Genomic DNA, 22,783 nt, shown 5'->3' with positions numbered 1-22,783 from the left:
AAAATGCACAGGTCCTCGTGCCGTATCTCGCAACATGCAGACTTGTGCATACGGCCATGCGCTTATCAGTAGGTAGGGTAAGTTGACAGCGGGCGAGGAAGAGCGATAAAAGTCGTATCTGAAAAGATAGAAGGGAGCTAGGAATAGTATCTTTGTCTCTGCCTTCCATTTGCTCTTCTTTATCAACACTTGGAGAGTATCCTCAAACCCTTGGTGGGCAGGTGGAGTGCCTACAAGGTTCAACTAAGGAAAATGTCTTACAGCCTAGATAAGAGAGTGGAGGGGTGGTGGATTGAGGAGATATCGCACGGGTAAGTGGGGGAAGGGGTTTTAGATCACGTGGGAGTTAGGTCACGTGGTCAATTGATGTGCTTACGCTGACAATTCGGCAGAATATAAAGTCAATAGTGAGTGTATTAAGCCATACTTGAACTTATAACTATCATCAACTAAATTACTCGGGGTAGTCGATAATGGTGGTTCACGGCTGAGGGTGATGAATAAAAAAGGAAAAAGCTCATCTGATGAGTTCTGAGTATATCTTCAATGTTACTACCGTGTCTATTTATATAATTTGACACTCTCCCATCGGTTGGCATTCTTTCTCTGATTTTGGAACGGGTAGCCAATTACTTGACAATTACTTAAAGAAAAAAATCAGCTGGGGGTGCAAAATCAATGTTCCAGAGGCGCTACTGAGATTGTGACGATACCAAGATGTTGCCAGAGGGACCCTAATCAAATTCCAGAATAAAATATGGACACTCTTCTCACAAAATATTCATATATCCGGGTTTTTCTGAGATCCCATCTGTTCAGATTACTTAGATTTACTTACGCTGCAGTATAGCAGTCCCAGGAGCTCAAATGTCAGGGACTCAGAATGTCAGGGACTCAGAATGTCAGGAATTCAGAATATCAAAAGCTGTATCGTCTGAATCCGTATCTTCGGAGGCTGTATTGTCAGAGGCTTAGCATCAGAAGCTTCGTCGGAGGCTTATCGTCAGACGGTATCCATCCCTGCCCAGGCACTTCAGCGGAGTTTGTGAAGTTTTTCACCCCGCAAGTTGAATTTCCAGAAGAATAATCATCTCAACAGATTTCAAAGCTCAGCAGAATCTGATAAACTAGCCGGACGACTCCGAAGACGCCAATGAACCCGATAGGTTGGACATGCTGAGACACTGGGGTTACAGATGTGCTACAAGTACAAGTGAATAGATGTACATGTAAGCATGACTGTGAGAAGTGATACTAGTATTTTTAGAAAGATATCCGCCAAAGAAATACATCTGACAACTCTTTTGGTCCCCAGCCGTGATATTCACCCACAATATACACTGTTGAAGTTGTTCTCGTCTGTAGTGTACTGTAGTAGAAGTACGTACCCACATGTACTCCACCCTAACAGGTATTATCTCAACAGTCAGGTGAACAATGGGTCTCAATCACCCTTGGTACAGACAATAGGTGTCAATATCTGTCTCAAAACCCCCCAATCGCCTTTTTATACATGAGACAGTCTCACTCGGAACATTCAACTTCCGCTGTCCGTCGCGCATGTCGCGGGTTTTTCCGATCCTTGAGCCGGACCTGATCTGCTGAGACATTAACAGGACCGAGCGGCTCACGATCTGCTTGACTAAGTGTCCAACAATGTGGTGAGACATCATTGATCTAGCAGCCTTGCAAACACTTTCAGTTAGAAGACTGCTTATCGAGATGACTAAATACAGGTATCAGCTTTGTCATAGACTAGTCTGTCGGCTTAGTCCCACCATATGATCATCTCTCCAAATCGCGGAAGACTCAATGGGTGTTGTAACCTGAGACACGGTGAGACGAGACCGACTAAGACTGTGACTCCTCATGCACGACTCACTGACGATGTGTGGGGAGTGGCGTTGGGGAGGGGTGTACTGTAATGAGACCACGGTGGTCGGGTTATTGAATCCAAGTCCATATGTTGTTTTGGTAGTATCAGAATCAACTTCTCCAGTATCTGTTCTGACGATCAGGTGCACAGCATATGACCCTACCCTCGAGATATCCACAGTGTCCCGAAGAGTAGCCTGAGTCGTAAGGCGCAATCGAAAAAGCGAAATGTATAAAATGTACAACATGTATTCAACTTAGTCGCGCAAAGTTGGTGACTTGTGTCCTGACCTTTCATTATACTGCATACAATCCCTCAACAGAATGTCTCCAGAGAGACCGAGAGAGCAATTGATGATGATTTGAAATGATACAGTGGGCGAACATCAGTACTAGAAACCATTTGGACTTGTTCAAATCAGTCCTACATCACCTTCTCCACTGCACTTTGCGCCGTACCGTTCAGGAACTACACTTAATCGTATAGTACCAGTACAGTGGCCACCTCCTCTCACCTCAACACACCTGCTTAACCCTAAGACCGAAAATCAGTCGCAGTTTAATCTCTACTTCTGACCGGGAACACGTCTCGAGACAGCAGTGAAAAAGTTAACCAACTGTGGGGTAAATACGGTTGCTGTCTAATGATGTCATGAGGTCACATTGCCCTCAGAGAGGGGTGCGTCATCCACGACGCAAAAATCAAGCCAGGAGGCAAAAAACAACACGAGTCTCCCCGCGGTCTACCCCGCCTAATCACACACACACACACACACACACACATACCCCAGTCCTCCATCGCAATCGCAAATCACGTGACTCGAGACTTTTTGACAATGTTTTGGGATGTTTTTTTTTTGTTTGATTTAGGTTCCATCTCGGTTAGGTGCATGGATTATGCCTGTCTTTCCCCTCGCCAAGGAACCGGATTAATAGGGGCCGAGTTGTCTAGAATTCGTTGCAGGCGGATTTATGATCATTAACCGACTTTAACAAGTGTTCCGGAACCGCAAATTTGCCCAAAATATGCCCCAAAGTCGTCATGAACTCACTTCCATGTCAGACTCTTTCCCGGAGAAACCTTACACGAGAACCGAAAACCGAAAACCGGGGGCCCTCCCCGAAAGAGCCACCCAAAATGCTCGCAGGATTCACGGCTGAGCAAACTCGGGACTTGAGGTGAAGAGTTTAGTGGTGGTAGGATTCGTCGGATCAGAGGAGGTGGAAATTAGGCGTGACCGTGGCAGTATGGCTGTCTTGTAGGAAGTAGAGAGCCATACTCATAGGAATGGAGAGATGTACTACAGAGTCATACTCATCGCCAGGTTATCGGGTTGTTAAATTATACCGGTTAAGTTAGTGTAGAAATAGCCGCTCCAGATCCCTTTTATCGCTTCTACCCCACACCAACTTACTCTCTGAGTTTTTCAGGGTTGTATACATTTGCGGATGCTCATTTTGGACGGTCGGTCATGTTGTCAGAGCACTTGAGCGGAAAGAAACGTATATATATAGACGTGAAGAAGGAATTGGGGTCACGTAACAGTTTCAGAATGGTCGAAACAGACCCAATCGCACCCACAGACTCAGACACTCCCTCCGAGACCCAAAACTACACGGAGAAACAAGACACTGAACATATCGAAGATGCCAGTCCTGCTGGTGAAGCCAAACATTCTAGTGAACAAGTTGAACAGGCAAAACAGTCTGCTGATCACATTGAACACGCCAAGCTGTCCACCGAGCACGTTGAGAACGCGGCGGACCCCACAGCTGTTCTTGGAGACACTTCGGTGTTCAAGAAAGTCTCCTCCCACCCGGAAAGCCTCGAGGCCGGTCATGTGACCACTCTGACTGCCAAACAGAGTCATCATCTAAAGTTTCATCGTTCTCTGGCTATTGCATGCCAATGCCAGGCCTTCTATGTGTCCCACATTGTCTCCAGAGACGTGATTGGTCCTGCTCTGGGAGCAGGTATCCTCCAGTTCAATCACATCACCGTTGACCAATACGAGTGGACAGAAACGGCACTGTATTTCCCTTACGCGTTTCTCGCCATTCCCTTTGCCTTTCTCTTTCTCAAAGTGAACATTCGAATCTGGTTTGCCGTGGAAATGTTCTGTTGGGGTCTGTGTATCTGTCTGCTTGGAGTGTGCCACAACTACGCCGGTCTAGTCGCAGATCGAGTCATTATGGGTGTCTGTATGAACTTCTGTCTACCGGCAGTCCTTCACGTCATTTTCCAATGGCACGGAAGGTACGAGGCGCAGTTTGTGTTTGCTTGTGCGTGGGGAGCCGCCTGGTTCATGGTGCCACTCTTCACGCTGATTGCCATTGCTCTGGGTCTCATCCACGACAAGAAGCCCGGTTGGTCCTGGCAATTCTTCGTCACTGGAATCTGCGGATGCATTCAGACCCCGTTGATCTGGAGACTGTTGCCCGACTACTTTTGGAGCCAGAAATGGATAAAAAAACACGGCCAGGACGGATATGAGTTCTTCAAACAGTTTACTGAAGACGACTACGCAGGGGGAAACCCAGTGGAGCCCACAGAGACCCCGCTTGAAGGACTTCTCCTGGCGGCAAAAGATCCCATAGTGTGGACATGCTCAGTTCTGGGACTCTTCACCTACCATGGACTGGACTGCTGCTACGCTCTGCTCATGTCCCCTACGCTAATGTCCGTAGGAAAGACATCGGCCATCGCTCAGCTCATCTGTTGGACAATGATTGTTTTTGGATGTTTCTGGACAGTTGTTCAGGGATGGTGCTCGTTCAAACTCCGAGTCAATTACCCGTTCCTGCTCATGAACTACCTTTTCACAATCATCGGATGGGCGCTCATTCTCTGTAAACCGGGAGACAGAAACCCCTGGATCAAGTTTGGAGGAGGCTGGTTTGTGATTCCAAACACTATGGCGGCATTTGTTGTTGTGGCCTGCTGGCTCGGAAGCAACATCCAAGGAAGACACCGCCGACTCATGAGCTTTGCCATCTTCGCAATGGTATCGGACACTTTTGCCATCATAGCTTTGCGGACGTTTATCGCTCGGGAAGCGCCCCAGTACCATAGAGGCTGTTGGATCGCCATGGGCTTCACGATTGCCTGCGTCGTCCTCAGCACCGTCCTGAGAGGGGCTTTGGGATGGAAGAACAGAAGCAACACCGACGGCTTTATTTATTTGCTATAGTTAATGTGACTGATATCTCATCTGATCAATGTACAGATAGTGCTGGGGTCGACCAAGTGTCCTGGAAAGACACTTGGAGTCAATGCAAGATCTGGAGTGGATGGAATTCTTTACAGTCCACGTAATAAAATTCAAGACGCTGAGCGAAGCACTATCAATGCATGATAGAGCAAATGCTGAAATTCCAAAGTCAAAGTTGAAATTTTCCCAAAGCTTAATTTTCATCTGGAAGATCATTGGGGCTCCGATCTGACCTGGCAAGATCACATCTTACATCGTGTCACAGCCCAGTAATAGCCCAATCTCACGGCAGATCAATCACAGATCCCAAATCCGTAGTGCGAGAAACATCTCACATCAATACTCCAATGCTCCACTGCTCACCAATACTCCAATACTCACTCGTAGACGGTGTATGTAGATCATGAACGTCAGTCAGGAGGGACAAGATCCTGAACATCGAAATTGAATAACATGGTCTGACCAGACGACAGGAAACGTGTTAGTTCCTCAGCCACACTCTCGGATCATGTGATACGGGGAATGTATTGTGCAATACAGTATTGTGTCATTCCTCACCCTGGTGATAATGTCTTCGCCGCGTGTGAAGTATCCATCGAAGAAGGGTCGAGTGTGCTATCACGTGTCTGTTTGGTTCCATCGGCGTCTGTGGCAATGTCGTGAAACTGCTAGCTGTGCTGGCGTTTTCACAATGATGTCCTCAGTTCGGCCATACGACGAGCATTCCCTAGAAATATCTAGGTCGCGATTTTCTTGGATCCCGACTTGATTGCACGATCGGCCGCATCATACCACGAGACGGATGTGGTGACTCCACACCAGCTCCTGGTCCTAACCCCCTGAAAACACCACAGTCTAAGCACAACGTCGTCCCTTGCTCGGAAACGTCCGCTACGCGGACACGTCTTTGCTCACACAAGGCGCCGAATTGGAGACAGAACATGATTGCGTCCGCCGCTTTGCCTCGGGTGTGGGAAAAAGTGGTGCTAAAAAAGGGATGTGAAAGAGGAAGAGTTTGGTTGGGGAGCTTTTGTGTTTTTAAGGCCTCGTTTTGTGAGGAAGATTTAGAGGGGTGGGTTTAGGTGATGACAAAACCAGAGGCGAGGAGGGCGACAGAAATGACTCTGGTGGAGAGAAGACGCTCGGTTTGTATGGAGATTACATATAGAGAAACAAGACCGGCGGAATCAGCTCGTTGAGGGCTAGGGATTGATATTACTTACCCTCTAGAGTCCGAAGAAGGGCCCTTGGCTCCGAAGAGGCCAACGACTGGAGTGTTGATGTATTGTTTATGGATCAGCCTTGTGTAGGGCGTAATGCACTCACCTGTAAGAGTACTCCAGTCTAGATCCCTCATTCCTCTACGCCTCATCGTCATCGTCATCGTCACCGTTAACGGACCCGTTCAATAGGGCTGTTCGCTCGTCTACCTTCTTGTCTCTGTACTCAAACGAAACAGCCATGATCAAAAGAACACCCTGCAAGACGGCGGCTACAAAAGTGACAGCCCAAGTGGACCACTTTGTCTCGGGTCTCAGCGCGAGAGAAAGAGCCCAGATGAAACCGCCGGGCGTCTGTAAACACATCATCGGGATGGAAAGCGAGCCCACGTGACCCAGATTGTATGTGGTGTAAATCTGAGGCAGGTACTGCACACATGTCAACAGGGCGGCCAAAATTCCAAAAACGTCGGCAATCGTCCGGGGATACTTGCCCGTCACCTTGGAAACCACACACACGAGGGCAGACACGAAGAAGGACGCCGTCACCAGAGTCGTTACTCTCTTGATCTCCTCGTACTGGTTCTGGTCAGCTTGTCTTCTAGCCCAAATCAGGCAGAAAATCGGAATTGTGTAAAACATGGATGCCTGGAAAAAGATCTGTATCACGCCCAGCGATGCAGAAAGACACTCTGTGGCGTCCAGTTCTCTTTTGCAACAATGTACTACCGGGTCAGCCAACATGGCGATATTGGCGAAAAAGAAACCGCCCGAAAGAGATCCCAGAAGCAGAAACGAAGGAGAAATTCCCTCGGCGTTTTTCCGCTTGACAATCTTGTACAGCTGCGGGGCGTAACTGGCAAACATGCCGAACGTCATAAGCACCGAGACGCCAAAGTTGATTTTCGCCGTTCTCGTGTCCAAGTTGTAGTCCGAGCATGTTGGCGGAGCGGACAGTTGGTGGGTTAGTGACATGCTGGATGTGGTCGAATGGTCGAGTGGTCGAGGGTGGTGGCGAGCGATTCCGGTTGACTCGAGGTGTTTGATGGCGGAGATGGGGAATGTGAGTCTCTTGGTCACGTGATGGTGTGTGTGTCTCTTGGTCACGTGATGGGGGAGTGTGTGTGTGTGTCTCTAGGTCACGTGGGTCCTGTGATTCGATGCCGACCGATATTTGACTGGACTGGAACTGTTGTGGTTGTGTGAACTAACGGTTATGCTAGATATGCATTATGCAGGGATATGGAACCTTGTTTTATGCTGTAAAAAACTTGGAGTCTGCTGAGAAATGGGGGAAAAGGGCGGAAAAAGGCGGAAAAAGGCGGAAACGGCGGAAAAAGGCGGACAATGGAGAATGAGAGACACGCCGGAGAGAAATTTGTTTCCGGACTCGAGCTGGGGTTGCTGGAAACCTCGGGAAATGGTCTGAATCCACACACTACACTATGGGAGCGGGTCCCCGAGGAGGGATAAGAGAAGAAGGGGAGTGAGCGACTTGAAAGCGGCACAAACGGGAGATTTTGAGGTTAAATGGGGTCTCAATGGGGTTTTAGAGAGTAGTCAAGGGTCATGAGAAGTTTTAATGACTCTGTGAGGTCTCCCTGATGAGGATATACCGTCCAAGGGTATACTCATGTCAGTATGGAGACAGATATGTGGAAGGGTTGAGATGATAGGAAATGTGTCAATGATCGTTTATGCTGGCGGAAATGACACAATTGTGATTGAATGTCCCTAACTGTTTGATATGACTACGATAGATACAGACTTGTTACTTGCGAAATCGGAGTAGAAGATAATAATCAGGAAATGGGCTTGGTTGGGGAGAAGATAATAATCACAAAACGGGCTGTGTTGGGGAGGCAATGGTCTTTCAAGAGTATGACACGGGCCAATTGGACGACCACGTCAAGTTGTGGTGTCCAGGACATGCCATGTTCGTGTTGAAGTGTATTGTTAGGCTTTATTAAACTCTAAGTACTACTTCAAGTACTTCCTACCTAGTTACTTGTGAATTGAGGTATAACTAACAAATATAACAAATATGCTTATCTAGCGGGATCGTATCTAGCGGGATCGTATCTAAGGGGGACCGTATCTAGCGTGATAAGACGTACAGTATCTACTCTTAGGCGAGAAATGAGGATTCAAGTCACACAGAGATGAATTAATGTGACGCTTCCATCTCATATCTCGCTTCATTCCCATTATCTGCTCTTCTCAGCGCTATCAACATGTTCCTAACAGTATTAGTATACAACTTTGACGACAACCTGGTAAAAACATATTCCATCCCAAGAATCCCATCTCTAATCAGATGACCAAGTCTCTACTATCTCAAACAGCACGGTCCTGCTTCTATCTTCAACGAAGTGTTTGTCATTCAACCGTATCACAGCACGAAACCTCTCAAAGCCCTTGAAAAGGCCATTTCTTAGGTAATGGCACATATTTTTCAGGCCAACCGACGACTGGAACTTGAAATTGGCCCATATTGGAGTCGTCACGGTTGTGAAACGCCTGGCCAACATGATAAACATTCTTCTGTCTCTGATAAACAAGACTTGTCTCAACATGACTATAGAGTCTCTGGCGAATGCTTTGGAGGATCTCAAGAGCAGTATCGATGGCGATTGTCGATTTTATCAAGGCGACGAACTTCTCGTTTTAATCCAGACCCAAAATCGGGCGTTACGAGCCCCTGGAGATTTATATGGACTGTACAGTATTTGTCAAAGAACGATAACTCGAGGAGTAGTCTTTGTATTAGAAATATTGAAATTGAAACTGAGATTTCGTGTGATAATTATCAATTCCGCTTATATGAATCACTTTCTCTCTTATAAATTTCTTTCTTACGTTGGTGGTTCCTTCAATGTCAGGTTTTGACCTGATACCCAAGCAGAAACAGTCCGAAAGATGTAATAACTGTGGGTAATATCGAGAGTACGTCAAGATATCAACAAACAAAGTCTCCATGTATTAGTTTATGCCTCAGGACTTCTCCAGCTCTTCACCAACAAACAGAAACTAACAGATAGTCCATCAAAGTCCGTTCCTTTCCCTACACTTTTTAGAAACGCACAATCCAACTGTTCTAAGAGTGTTTTTGCAATTCTGAGTCGGTATTTCGAACTGTTTCTGATATTGTATCGAATTTCCACTCGCCGCTCTGGTCCAAACATCTTCTAGCGTCAACTGAAGGGGGACGAGGAAGATGTCCCTGGCTATCCTTCATTGGTCGTCTAACTATCACCCACTTACTTAGTCTTTAGTTAGCCCGCAGTTTGCCCCTTAGTCGGGACTTACAGATGACCTTATTAGACCTCACTAATATTCTACCCTTGGACTCTTCCTCTCTACTGTTGCTACACGAGATACCAGTGACAAAGCTCCTTCATAGTGCTACCTGCCACAGACACAGGCGACACAAACACAACAACATTGGTGGTGACACTAAGTACAGACGAAAACACGAAGACGACTGATTCCCAAGCTACTTGTAGCATCCAGATACCAACACCTCTGACACAGACTGATTCCGCGCTCCGCAACGATATCGACAACGAGCTTTGTACACGACAGGATCTCTCATTCCTCTGCAGACGTCCAAACCGCACCCACCTATCCACTCGGCAGCTTGATTCTCAACCACCCGACGCATCAAGATGGCCAAACCGCGGAAACCAAAGAACTAGGTGCTATTTTGTTATAACAAGGCGCTGCTCAAAGGTTTTCTGAGGAGGAGCAGATCATCGAGAGACTCAAGGACCGGGTGAATGAGGGACACAAGGAAATTGTCCTGGTGAAGAGATGACCAGACTGGATGTCTATTGAAGATGTCACATACCACAAGGGGAGAGTAGAGGGATCATTGGTACACCAGTGTCATCTCCCAGACTGAAATCGATTCATTATCCGAAAGCGAGAGCTGATATTACGACGCCTAACTCTTCTGATTCCACCTTTCAACTCTCGAATCTTCACTGACGCCATCGCTGAAGATACGAGAGACCCTGGCAACACAATACTAAGGATGAACCTATTCACTAAGCTCTTGCAGTAATTCAACTCTCTGGCGGGTTCATTGCAAAACCAAGAACTTTGGATTTATCTAAAATACCTTGTATTGTTACAGTTCCCGTTCCTTTGATCTCTATCAAAGCTGCTATCCCCATTCTATCACCAGTCTTGCTCTGGTATCTGGCTACTGACAATTTAGTTACACCAACTGGATCTTGTAAAATCTTCACCACTGATCTAGTATCAATCGACTGGTGTCACAGTACAGTAAGTATAATTTATTAATCCTCCAACTTTACATTTTTGAGCTGCTTGCACACCTCCTCAAACAGCAGAGGCTTGGGGCCAATCTTGACCTTGTCCAGAGCCAGAGGCTGCAGCACCTTGAAGGCACCAGTACCAATGCTCATACCCTGGCCCAGAATGATGCACTCGGAAACACCCTCCACATCGTCGGTCTTCATGTAGAAAGCAGCATCAAACAAATGATCGGTGGTCTTCTCGAACGACGCCAGTTGCAGAACCGAGTCTCGCATCTTGGCAAGACCGAATCGGGTGATACCAAGAACGTCACCCTTGTATGTCATTACATCTCCAAGAAGCGTAATATGACGAGGATCCACAGACATGCCGTGTTTGGACATGGTGTAGTCGATTTCGTGAATGATGGAGGCACGAGCAGCCTCAATACCAAGCACCTCCTTGACCTCGAGCACGTGGTTGGTCGAAGTCTGCGTACCAATGACTCCAGAGGTTGTCATGACATGGCGCAAACCGTAACCCTCGACGAGCAGCTCATGGGTATTGTCCTTTTCTCGAATGTTAATGACGGCTCGAGAAATGTCAGTGAAGCCCTTGACAACCACATTTGGCAACACCCGCTTGAGATGCTGAGTACGCAGGAACATGGCAGTGTCAGATTCAACACCTTCCTCAAAGATTTCTCCATCAGTATCAATGATAGTCGTGGAGCCGTTCTTCTTGACGGCATCAGATTCAATGTCGACACGAATGTACTTCTCTTCTTCGATCGACACCTGACCAGGCTTGAGTTTCAGCTTGGGAGCCTTGATGATCGCCTCTCTGATTTGGTCCATGTCGATTTCAAGCAAGAGGTGATCAATTGTGTTGAAATCAATTCGAACTCGAACAGACGCCTTGGCGTACGAGTACTCGTCCTGGATATAATGAGCAATGTCGCCCAAAAGAGTCTTCTCGATACGGCCCTTGACGATTCTAGCAGCCTGCAACTCCGTTTCGTTGTTAAGAACGGTAGTGATAATCGGCGTGGAAATGGCCTTGGAAGCGTTGATGATCTCCTTGATACGAGGCACACCGAGTGTCACGTTCATGGAGGCGACTCCGGCGAAATGGAACGTCTTTAGAGTCATCTGAGTACCGGGCTCTCCGATACTCTGCGCTCCAATAGCTCCAACAGCTGTACCAGGCTCCACCTGCGCCTTCTGGTACTTTCGAAGACAGGCCTGCAGGAAGGTGTCCACCATTCGGTGCGAAATTCGACACACTTGGTTGACTGCACGGATCACAGCCTTGGGAGCAAACAGATCAAAGTCCTGACCGTCGTATTCGTCACCATCGGGCTTCTCCAACAGGCCCATCAGACCACGGGACTCACGCACGGTAGCCAGCTCCTCGGCCTTTGTGTAAATGAAGCCTCTGATGGACTGCAGGAAGTCTCGTCGGGGATCCACCTCGTCGACATATTTCTCTGCTGACGCACGGTCACGTGCTGCCTTGGTTGCCACAGAAAGCATGTTTCCGGAGTTGTCCATTCGCTGCAGCTTCTGTTCCAGCGCGAAGATCTGCTCCTCAACCACAGCCATGATCTCAAACGGCTTGAGAGGTGTGTCAGGCACGGAAGACACATTGATTGTCTCGGCCTCGGGCTCAATGCCCAACTTTGAAGAGATGTACTCGCAGTGAGTCCATGTTCTGTTGAAATCGACAGGTCTGGCGTCGCCCTCCATGTCAAAGGGATCTAGACCATCGCCTCCGTATCGGAATTGCACCACGCCGTTGGATGATGTTCGCACAGTCGAGTCGTATCGAGCAGATAAGTCTTCAAGAGACTTCATCAACCGACGGGACATGTATCCAGTCTCAGCTGTCTTCACAGCTGTGTCAACTAGACCTTCACGGCCGGAAATGGCGTGGAAAAGGAACTCTGGAGGGTCCAGGCCCGAGTAAAATGAGTTTCGCACGAAACCCTTGGACGGAGGCGTCACGGAGAACTTTCGGAAGTGAGGCAGAGATCTGTCCTGGAAACCGTTGGGTACTCGCTTGCCGGAAATGATCTGCTGGCCCACAACCGCCACCATCTGAGACACGTTGAGCGTGGATCCCTTGGAACCACACGTGGCCATGATCAGCGGAGCATTCGACTTCTCCAGCTCCTTGATACACACCTCTCCGACCTCCTCTCGCACCTTGGAAAGCAGACCACCAATCTTGGCTTCCAGAGTCTGTGCAGGTGTGCAACCAGGCTGGGGCTCCAGTTTGCCTTGTGCCAGCGCCTCAATCAGCTCGTCACACTTGGCGTACGCCTGTTCAACGAGAATCTCCTTGGTGGAAGAAAGCTCTGCACCAGGTGTGACATCGGAAATACCAATGGAGAAACCTCGGCCACCCAGCCACCGAGCACACAGCTTGGCCATTCGGTTCATGGCACCAGCAGCTTCGTCAGGGCCGTAGTCTCGGAGAATCGAGTAGAAAACGGAGTCCTTCTTACCGTCTCCGAGAGTAGCCTTGTCCATAGCTCCACACATGACCTGAGAGTTTCGGATGACGAGAAAACCATCGTTGGGGGACATATCTCGGGGGTAGCCCTGGGGCGGAGGTTGGAAGGTTTTGTTCTTGGCGTCCAGGTTGATGATCACCTTGGAGCTCTTGTTGGGGCGAATCAATAAAGAAAAGACCTGCTTTCCGGTCCACAGTTGCACGGGCTTCTGGATAGCAGGGGGAGGAATGTCAAACTGCATGTCTCCGTCCGACATCATTGCCAGCAGCTGGCAGAATGTCCGTCGGTCGATCATGTAGTCCTTCTTGGAAATAAGGAAAGAGCCGGTGATAAAATCCTGAGTGGCGGCAATGATAGGCTCTCCAGATCGTGGCGTCACCAGGTTGTGTTTAACGCCCATCAGGCACATGGCCTCCGTTCGTGCCTCCTCTGTCTGCGGCACGTGCAGGTTCATCTCGTCTCCGTCAAAATCGGCATTGTAGGGAGTGCAAACACACTCGTTAAGCCGGAACGTTCGCCAGGGCCGAATCTGTGCAAAGTGCGCCAGAATCGACAACCTATGCAGCGAGGGCTGTCGGTTGAACAGCACCACGTCTCCGTCTTCCAAATGCCGTTCCACCACATCACCAATCTCAAGTCGTTCGGCAATCTTGGCCCGGTCTCCAAATCGCAGGTTTCGCCGCAGAGACTCGCCCTTCTTGAAGAGGTAGTTGGCGCCTGGATGCTGCGAAGGACCCGTGATCACCAAGTTACGCAGCTTTTCAATATTGTGAGAAGTCACGCGCTCAGGATATGTCAGAATCTTGGCCACCCGGTCGGGAACAGCCACCTGGTCGATTCTGAGATTGGGGTCAGGAGAAATGACGGTTCGACCGGAAAAGTCGACTCGCTTTCCTGACAGGTTTCCTCGGAAACGGCCCTGCTTACCCTTGAGACGCTGGGTCAGCGCCCGAATGGGCTTAGAGGCGCTCTGACCGGGACCCTGGGGCGTGTCGGAGTTGATGTAGACTGCCACGGCCAGCTGCAACAGCTCCCATTGCTCCATGAGCGAGGCAACTGCCATGCCCTGCTTGAGACCAGCCTCAATGATGGCGCTGGTCCACACGATTTCAGTGAGCTTCACAGTAAGATCGTCCTCGTTGGACGCACTGTCCTGCATCACCGAGGGACGGATACACACGGGAGGAGCAGGCATGTATCTCCAGATGTATGTTTCGGGGCGTCCCTTGCCGGGGTCCATGCCCAGCAGCTCACAGTCCATAGGCAAAATCTCTCGGAACAGATTGAACACCTTAAGAGGGTTGAGATCGTCCATGGCCTTCTTCTGCAGCCGCTCGACATCAGGGATAGACTCCTTGGCAGTGTTGAAGGAGTTGTCGAACTCGGTCTTCTCCTCGGGGATCTTCTTGCCCACGTGTCGGAATTTGTCGTGGATGATCTTGAGAGGGCCGGCCTTTTTGACGACACCGTTGATCGAGTTGCAGTGCACGCAACGACGCTGCTTCTTGCATTGTTCGTTGACCTTTTTGAGAATCTGCATTCTGCGCAGATTATCGATGCCGGGACGCCGCAGCTCGGTCAGAAACTTGCGTCGGTCCTCGTCGGAGAGGAGAATGCGGGCACAGTCCTTGCACACGTTTTGCAGGATGGAGATGGTGGCCTTGAAGTAACCAATGTGGAAACAAGGGAGTGCCAGCTTCACGTGGCCAAAATGGCCGGGACAGGTGGCCAGCGGCTCCGCGCAAGTCTTGCACTTGCTCATGTTGCTGGACACGCCCATACGGGGGTCCAGGGCGCCGTACTCCATGGGGGCACGGCCCTTTTGGAGGTCATAGAGATCTCGAGTAGCGACTTCGACCTCGGAGAGTTTGAGGATTTCCTGAGGGGAAAGCGCGCCGAACTCAATGCCTCCGATGACCCGGGGAGGGTCGGAGGAAAAGCGGTCTTTCACTGGGTTAGTACGGAACGGTAAAGGGTATGCCGAAAGTCACAAGTGGACAACAGCGTGCCATGGAATGTAAGGAGTGATCATCTGGTTGAATGACGAGCTTTGATCATCGACTTGAGAACACATGGTGATACGTTTGACATGTAAGACTCTGAGATGAGAGGTGTGAATGAAACGAACGATGTGAAAGAAACGAAAGATGTAAATGGAACCAAAGAATGGACCAAGGAATGGAACCAAAGAATGGAACCAAAGAATGAACCAAAGACCAGTTGACTGACGACTGCGTCGCAAGATATCCGCATAGGACATAGATCCATCTGGCTGGTATATGCAGAAGGATCACGTCGAATGCAAGTAATATGAACACTAGTCTGGTCAGTAAAAACAGCAACCAGGGCCAAACCAGAACTGCCACAATACCTCCGTCTATCGAACACAGAATACCACCCACAGTTGCCCCCATCCATTGCCATCATCACGATCAGTCCATCTCCACCCTTCAGTCCTGAAAAATCACCCGGCTTTGTGTCGCCACAAAAACACACCCAGTGTCGTGGGAAACAGCTTAAAGTCCACTAAGAGCCCCTCAACCGCCTTCCCACTGCTCCAGAATCAGCCCAGCACGCTCCCAGAACCCCATTCCGTCTGTGTCGCTTGTTGGTGTCGTTTCTTCGTGTGCCCAAGTCGTCTTATGTCTCTGTCGCCAAACCCATCACGCGCTCGTCCAGATCGAGCCACCGTCTCACATGTCACTAAACCCACTCCCTCCCACGTTGCAACACTCACTGTTAACTCCTCGATGTCGGCTGACTGACGAAATGAAAGTTGAGTATTTTTTTTTGCAAACTTGTGCGTCAAAACGGCCCAAAGCTTATCAAAAATATTCAGAAAAAATCGCCTTGCATGGGGGTTAGGGTAAGAAGAGTGGTGGGTGACATTAGAGGCGGTTCACAAGAAGGGGATCATAACCTGTGGCAATAATAGATGAGACAGACCCTCGAAGTGAGCTCTTAACCTGTCCCAGACACTTGAATTGAGCTCCTAACCTGTCCCAGACTCCCAAATTGAGCTCCCATTCCAGTGTCAATTCAGGGAATGTATAGTGAGTATACAAGTTTACATATGGCGAGACTCTGATGATAACACGGAGGGATCGTGACGATTGGTCACGTGACTGGTGATATCTGGTTGGTCACGTGACTGGTCATATCTGGTTGGTCACGTGACTATCTCAAGCTAGGCCCAACAAAAATCTTCGCCACCATGAGTCATTCAGGAGTTGAGTTGAGAAGGTCTTGCTGTGAGGTCCTACAAGTATGGTCTGACTAACAAGTGTTGGTTGTTGTATATGAGATAATTTCACGTGATGTGAGAGATTAGTACTATATTTTCGGCAGTCAAGTTGTTTTTACTGGAAATTGGTGAAAATTGGGAAGACTATCGGGTGTAAATCTGGAAAATATGGGGTTGGCCTGTATAGTTGTGTTCTCCACTAATGCGCCAAGTATTTAGTTTCCTGTTTGTTGATCGAGGTCAAGTATTTACTTTAAATTAAGTAAAAGCTATGTATAGCGGTGGAAATGAGGTTCAGTTTTAAACGTCTTTCAGAGGTTCTAGGGATAAAGCAAAACAATCAGTTTGATGTTTGAAGAGTATTGATTACCATTATATAACTCCAATCTGTCCATAACCAGCGCAACCTCCTCAAGAATCGTTCTCTATTCTCTCTCAAACGCCCTCCCCCCCCAGATAAAGTTTCCAACTCTAACATGTGGCGATATCACCAGCACTCCACCTCACCACTTACTCACACACAACACATCATGTCCGACAAGCAAAACGAAGACAAGCCCAAGGTTCTCGTCACTCTCGAGGAGGACGACGAGTTTGAGGATTTCCCGGTCGAGGGTGAGTACCAGAGTTGACGCAGAGGGAATGCGAGGTGGTGGAGTCCACACAGGAGAAGGAGGATATGGTGGATCTGTTGGAATGGGGCTGTCCACGATTGGAAATGGCTGGTTGGTGGTCACTGTTCGGGACGAGGGTGATCCAGTCTCAGACACTGGCCGACTGACTGGTTTCTAGCCGACTGGCTGGTTTCTGATGTACATGCTGTGACCATGAACAACCCACGAACGTCAGCGAGCAGTGCGCTGGACTCGTTCGTTGCCGCGTTGTCATCCGGACAATGTGTCAGGTTGTTGCAGCCAGTGGAATCATGCGCAGATGCCTTGGTTCGTTTCGACGATGGTCACTCACACATTCTAGCGGTATTCATGTCCACCACCTACTGCACGACTCGTGCCAACCTACCCCCATCATCATACTAACTCAGACTGGAACGAGGCCGAGTCCGAAGTGAAGCTTGCATCCAACTCCAACACTCAGCAGCTGTGGGAGGAGGACTGGGACCACGACGACGCCGAGGACGACTTTTCCGCACAACTCAAGGAGGAGCTGAGCAAGACGAGGTAGACACGGCTATGTATTATTATTAATAAGTATGACCATTGAAATGATTTGAGCTTTTACAAGTGCAAGACGACAGTCGCAATTTTCGATCATAAATTAGACACCCTCTTGAGACTTCTTTGAAGAGTCGAACCCACAACTGTTCAACAACATGATTTTTCACTACTGTACCCTTCATTTTTTGTTGATGACTAAGCAACTTTGGAGATGGTCCTGATACGAGTAAAAGCTGGGGGAAAATGACTAAGTGCGAGCTGGTGGACCCGTGTCCGGTTCACGTGACATGTATTATCTTCGGGCACACTTCTCTTTTTACCCACCAATAGCAATGTTTGATCTTTTGATGACATGCACGGGTGTGTTTCAGGTGCATGTTTGGGGGTCTTAGAGTGCTCCGATTTGGATGGTAGATGTATCATTGTGTTGCTGAGACGCAGCTGAGTCGTATCATGTTGTCAGATTTCAGATCGGCTCAGAGCACCTTTTTCAACACCAAATTTGCCACGCGTTAGAGTTGAACCTAACGCACTTCAAACTTTTGGGTATTTTTCCAGCATACAGATCGAAGTGGTAATACCAGCGGCACATACGGTACAGAAGCGTTTGGAAACGGCATCAAAGTCTTTCAGAGCATCAACAAGTGACACAAAAGGGCTGAGAAGTGACACACAAGGGTTGAGAAGCAACACAAACAACTTTAACCACCAAACAAGCAACACAAACCCCTGATACCGTGCACATCTCCCGGCAGAAACACTCGCCACTCGCCACTCGCGCCTTTCCGCCTCTCCACTCTCCGCCTCTTCGCCTCCACCAATATGACGGACTACGACGAAGACTACTATTACGGCGCCGGTCCTAACCACAGCCACTACTACATGCCTCCTGAAAATACCTTTGAGTACATGCCTGTGGGCGCGCCCTACCCAGGGCCACATCCTCACATGGGGGCTCCTTATCCGATGGCTCCTCCCCCGGGACCTCCTCCGGGACCCCATCACATGGGCCAATACATGGGACAACACCAGCGACAGCCCAGCTATGGAGCTAGGTACGAAATGGGCATGGGGTACTATGTTCCAATGGTTTTTGAGCCCACACCGGAGCCTGAACCGGAACAAAAGGGACCTGGGCCTGCTACAAAGGGGCAGGCGCCAAAGGAGGAGTCTAAGAAGGCGGGCCAGTTTTCTACTGGTTATACCGACTCTGTGCTTGCCACCACGACTTCTGAAACCCCCAATGAGAAACACAAAAACGACGCCAAAGACGCCAAAAAGCAAACCCAGGCAGACGAGTCGAAAGATACGGCTGAGACGAGTCAGGACCTGGAGTCGGATTCAAAATCTGTTGAAAATGAGTCCAATTACAAGTCTCAGAGTGAATCCGACAAGTTGGCCTCCAAGCTGGCCCAAAAAGAACTTGTCAAGCAACAAAAACTCGAGCACCAACAACGACAAAAGGATGCCACCATCGATTATATTCAGGGCGTGTTCGCGTCCAAAACCCTGACAGACACAACTCTCACTATTAACTCCGTGTCTGTCCCCGTGCATGCCATCTTTGCAGCGCGATCAAAGGTCCTGGGTGACAAGCTGACTAATGACCAGTCTGATGGTCTCAAACTCACTGTTGTCGACCCCGGAAACTGGATCAATGAAGCTGCGGTCAATTGCGTCGTCGCTACGCTCTATGGACTGCCTCTCCCATCGCAGATGCGCCAAGGTCAGTGGTTTGGCGCTTTTCTGGTGTCGGAAGCGCTAGGATTGGGACACGTGTCTGTGGAAATCGAGACGGCGTTGAAAAAACAGCTGGTGAATACTCAAGCCACCATCACAGCTCTCAACTCCATTGTCCAGAGGTGTCTTCAGGGAGGCAAAGGTTTCGCCTCCAACTCGAGTTCTTTGCCAGATCAGTTGATTAATCAGAAGCAGTCTCGTGAGCTCTCGGCACTTTTCTCCTTCCTGATGGCGTGCCTTGGATCTCTCACCCAGTCTACCGTCTCAGAATTAAGCACTTCGTCCATCATCAAATCGCCTTTTGCTCTCTACAAAGTCATCATGGAGACGTCGGAGCTGCTTGAGGGAAACACTATGGAGAAGTATTCGCTGGCCAAAAAGCTGATTCAGCCGAGACAAAAGTCACATCCGGGGTATCAGGATGTCGCTGTGTTGGCTTTTTCGTCGGACAAGGATGGATTGGAGATCAGAAGGAAGAAGATGTAGTCTAGGTGGAATATAGCATAATAGAAATAGAGCAACACCCAGTGCCGATGTAGATTGGAAATGCCGCTTCTCTGAGCGCTGTCAAGTTCCTTGGAAGTTGTATGTAAATACATTGATGGAAACAGGGCAAGGAAACGAGGGAAACAAGGAAGCGAGGGAAACAGGGAAACGAGGGAAACATCAGATGACTCTTTAAAACAAAGCCCATACGTGAACTACAGATACGTGATCTCACGTGACCTCTCAAACACCTCTTGCACTGTTCCTGTCAACTGCTGTACTGAATGGCATATAGTCCATATCGCCGAGCTGCTGAGAGCATTAAATATATATCATTGAGAAGTTCAGATTGTTATGATCACAATGGTGAAGTCCTGATGGCAGTATCTTTTCTCCTTCAGAAGTTGTCTCTTCTATTCTCATGAACTATACATGTAGAAGTATGTACGGAGTTTGGTACAAGAATGGGCGGAAAAGGAGGATTAATTTACGTGATATTCTTTGGAAGGCATATTTGATTGGATTTTCTTTGTTTTTTCAAGTGTTTCCAGGTTCTTTCCGAGATTCCGTCGTTTTCTGACTCTCCAAAGCTGGACGGTTGAGTGCTGGTTGAACATGTCGATTGGGGTGTCTATAGATAGGAGATTTTTAATGGAAAAGGACTTTTTCAGTACAAGTACAACCACTCAGACTGCACTTGTACTTGTACCTATATTGTACAAGCGATGAGTTTCGTGGTGATTACGTCTGTCGTTTCTGGTCCTGGATGTCGAGATAGGGATCTCCCCAAAAATGATCTGAAGGAATGTGTCTGGAGATGTTGGTAAGGCGTAAAACAGTTTGAGGAGCCTACAAGAGCAATATGCACTTTGAATGGTGTTTATCGGGTACATATTCATCGATTGGTAGACACATGTCAGCATTTCTTGACCGTACGGTGGTAAGTATAATCTCAAGTAATATGATAACAATACTTAGATATATAGATAAGTAACTAGATGATGGTTCCACGCTGTACAGATTGTAGACAGGACTCTGGTACTTGTCAACTAGTGGAAATCTCATCGAGGGTAGGAACGTCTATTCTCATACATTCCTCTCTTTATCCTCGCAGAGAGTCTCAAAAATGCATCTCACTCGTCTGAGAGTTCCGACTTGAACGATTCGAGGTCTGAAGGCCGCTAATCCCCAGAGAACATTGTTCATAGAAGGCTCCAAGATGCTCCATAATCTCTCAATTGGAGAGATACAGACAGTAACTGTGCAATTGGTTCAGTGCAAGTCATTTGCTCAATAAATACATATAATACACACCCTCCTACCGCTTGAAGGGCTTACAAACACCATTGGTGTTCTTGCCACACACAAAACAGTTTTGCTTCTTCTTATGCTTGGCCAGAAAACACTTTTCGCAAAAGTAGTGACAACACTGAGTCACAACCGGACTCTTGAATTCCCCCTGACAGATGGGACATGTATCCGGTATACCCGAGTCGGCGCGCGAGGTAGCGGTGTCTGCGTCACGTGACACTCCTCCGGCATCACGTGGTGGGTCATCCTCTCTGTTTTTGATCTCCCATTCTCTTTCAATCTGCCATCCTGCCTTGTAATCTTCTCTCATGTGCAGAAACTTGCACGAGTCGCCGTATCCACAGAATCCCGTCAGTTTGTAGTCTTTACACACGTCCGGTTGGTAATCTTGGCTTGTGGTGCTCTTGATATTGGACGAAGCCTTTAGTCCTACTGTGGTAGTGGTAGTGGGTTTTGAGAAGGGGACTTTGTATGGGCCCTTTGACAACTTTTGCGAGTCATCCGAGTCGTCTTTGGCGTACAGGATTGTCTCCTTGGTTGCTTCGTCAGTTTTAGATAGGTTGCGGGAATGGGAATGGTCAATGGTGGAAGAGAAAGACGGAGCTCTCACTTTGGTGGAGGTGGCAACACTTGTTGGAGTGGTGCGTTTCTGGGTATCGTTTTTTCTGCGTTTGAAGGCGCTGGAAAGCGCGGATTCATCTCCAGAGCCTTCGGACGACGAATCCGAGTCGATTATGGTGGTTCGTTTCTGTCCCGCGTTTTTCTTTCGTTTGAACATGTTGCTGGAGAGTTGAAGTGGTGTGCATCAGGTTGGCGATTAACGTTTGGATGATGGATGATGTAGTTGGGAATTGGAGGAATTAGTTGGAAATTCGGAGGATGGTGACAAAATGAAGAAATCTAGTTGGAATAAAGGAGAACATTAGTTGGAAATTGAAAGAACGTAGTTGGGGATTTGATGAATTTAGTTAACAAAATGGAGGAATGTAGTTGGGGTAGTTGAGTGGAACGGAACGATATAACTCCATCAAGAACGAAGATTTTGATTGCAAAAGAAAAGATTCAAGTCACAAAAGAACAAGCAATAATCCCAAAATCATTCACCAACTCTCACCCCCCAGACAACAAGCCACAACCTGTGCTTCTGACAATGTACTGTACTCCACCACCGCCCAACTCATTAGCCAGGGACAAGAACTGACAGAAACAAAAAATACAACACTAATGGCCTTTCTAAACCACCCCTTAACTCCCCCTTACTAAACTCTGCCTCTACATCACGTGACCCTTCAAACTGCTCGAGAACTCCGCCTGATCCGCATCGGACCTGAAAACTTGTCCGACAAGGGTGTCGAATCGACCAAAATCGAAGCCAGAGAAAAACCAAGCATATCACGAGATTCGCCTCGTCGACAGCTCCATTTTGAGGCGTCCAAACGTCCCGTTCTCGGCCGGGCCAGCTCCCACGGTCTATTTTTAAATTCCCCGAACCATGTTAATACCTCACGCCAATTTTCGCTGAAACTTTTTCTGCAAGGGCAACCATATTGGGATATGTACAAGTAGCGGGAGTTCGGAGCAAGTGAAGCCATGAGAGAAAAGAACATGGGTTAGGTATTATTGGCAGTATCAGGGTCGGGATACTACCCGATCCGGATCACTACCCTTACCCTTACCCTTACCGGAATACTACCCTTACCGCCACCCTTACCGCCACCCTTACCACCACCCTTACCACC

The 22,783-nt window shown here is 48.4% G+C and overlaps 9 protein-coding genes across 9 annotated transcripts; 6 read left to right on the top strand and 3 right to left on the bottom strand.

The window, feature by feature from the left end:
• Window positions 1-3,347: 3,347 nt before the first annotated feature.
• On the top strand, window positions 3,348-5,066 carry YALI1_C31086g (uncharacterized protein; the record flags this gene model as incomplete). Its single annotated transcript, XM_502144.3, has 1 exon — window positions 3,348-5,066. One exon carries the CDS (start codon window positions 3,348-3,350, stop codon window positions 5,064-5,066), a length of 1,719 nt encoding a protein of 572 aa, XP_502144.3.
• An 82-nt stretch (window positions 5,067-5,148) lies between these two features.
• Window positions 5,149-5,494, top strand: YALI1_C31067g (uncharacterized protein; the record flags this gene model as incomplete). Its single annotated transcript, XM_068282531.1, has 2 exons — window positions 5,149-5,255; window positions 5,299-5,494. The coding sequence occupies 2 exons, from the start codon at window positions 5,149-5,151 to the stop codon at window positions 5,492-5,494; spliced, it is 303 nt and encodes a 100-aa protein (XP_068138632.1).
• A 161-nt stretch (window positions 5,495-5,655) lies between these two features.
• On the top strand, window positions 5,656-6,169 carry YALI1_C31061g (uncharacterized protein; the record flags this gene model as incomplete). The annotated part of the gene is made up of 2 exons (XM_068282530.1): window positions 5,656-5,769; window positions 5,819-6,169. The coding sequence occupies 2 exons, from the start codon at window positions 5,656-5,658 to the stop codon at window positions 6,167-6,169; spliced, it is 465 nt and encodes a 154-aa protein (XP_068138631.1).
• A 279-nt stretch (window positions 6,170-6,448) lies between these two features.
• YALI1_C31047g (uncharacterized protein) lies at window positions 6,449-7,282 on the bottom strand (the record flags this gene model as incomplete). The annotated part of the gene is made up of 1 exon (XM_502143.1): window positions 6,449-7,282. The coding sequence occupies one exon, from the start codon at window positions 7,280-7,282 to the stop codon at window positions 6,449-6,451; it is 834 nt and encodes a 277-aa protein (XP_502143.1).
• Window positions 7,283-10,611: 3,329 nt separating this feature from the next.
• Window positions 10,612-15,515, bottom strand: YALI1_C30964g (uncharacterized protein; the record flags this gene model as incomplete). The annotated part of the gene is made up of 2 exons (XM_068282529.1): window positions 10,612-15,038; window positions 15,491-15,515. 2 exons carry the CDS (start codon window positions 15,513-15,515, stop codon window positions 10,612-10,614), a joined length of 4,452 nt encoding a protein of 1,483 aa, XP_068138630.1.
• A 1,347-nt stretch (window positions 15,516-16,862) lies between these two features.
• Window positions 16,863-17,514, top strand: YALI1_C30946g (uncharacterized protein; the record flags this gene model as incomplete). The annotated part of the gene is made up of 2 exons (XM_502141.4): window positions 16,863-16,947; window positions 17,375-17,514. The coding sequence occupies 2 exons, from the start codon at window positions 16,863-16,865 to the stop codon at window positions 17,512-17,514; spliced, it is 225 nt and encodes a 74-aa protein (XP_502141.2).
• An 815-nt stretch (window positions 17,515-18,329) lies between these two features.
• On the top strand, window positions 18,330-19,733 carry YALI1_C30936g (uncharacterized protein; the record flags this gene model as incomplete). The annotated part of the gene is made up of 1 exon (XM_502140.3): window positions 18,330-19,733. The coding sequence occupies one exon, from the start codon at window positions 18,330-18,332 to the stop codon at window positions 19,731-19,733; it is 1,404 nt and encodes a 467-aa protein (XP_502140.3).
• Window positions 19,734-20,731: 998 nt separating this feature from the next.
• On the top strand, window positions 20,732-21,030 carry YALI1_C30910g (uncharacterized protein; the record flags this gene model as incomplete). Its single annotated transcript, XM_068282528.1, has 2 exons — window positions 20,732-20,872; window positions 20,926-21,030. The coding sequence occupies 2 exons, from the start codon at window positions 20,732-20,734 to the stop codon at window positions 21,028-21,030; spliced, it is 246 nt and encodes an 81-aa protein (XP_068138629.1).
• Window positions 21,031-21,051: 21 nt separating this feature from the next.
• On the bottom strand, window positions 21,052-21,822 carry YALI1_C30901g (uncharacterized protein; the record flags this gene model as incomplete). Its single annotated transcript, XM_502139.3, has 1 exon — window positions 21,052-21,822. The coding sequence occupies one exon, from the start codon at window positions 21,820-21,822 to the stop codon at window positions 21,052-21,054; it is 771 nt and encodes a 256-aa protein (XP_502139.1).
• Between the last annotated feature and the right edge of the window lie 961 nt (window positions 21,823-22,783).

This window comes from Yarrowia lipolytica, chromosome 1C (assembly GCF_001761485.1).
Source record: "Yarrowia lipolytica chromosome 1C, complete sequence".
NCBI classification, from domain to species: Eukaryota; Fungi; Ascomycota; class Dipodascomycetes; order Dipodascales; genus Yarrowia; species Yarrowia lipolytica.
This window is presented reverse-complemented; position numbering and strand designations above follow the sequence as displayed.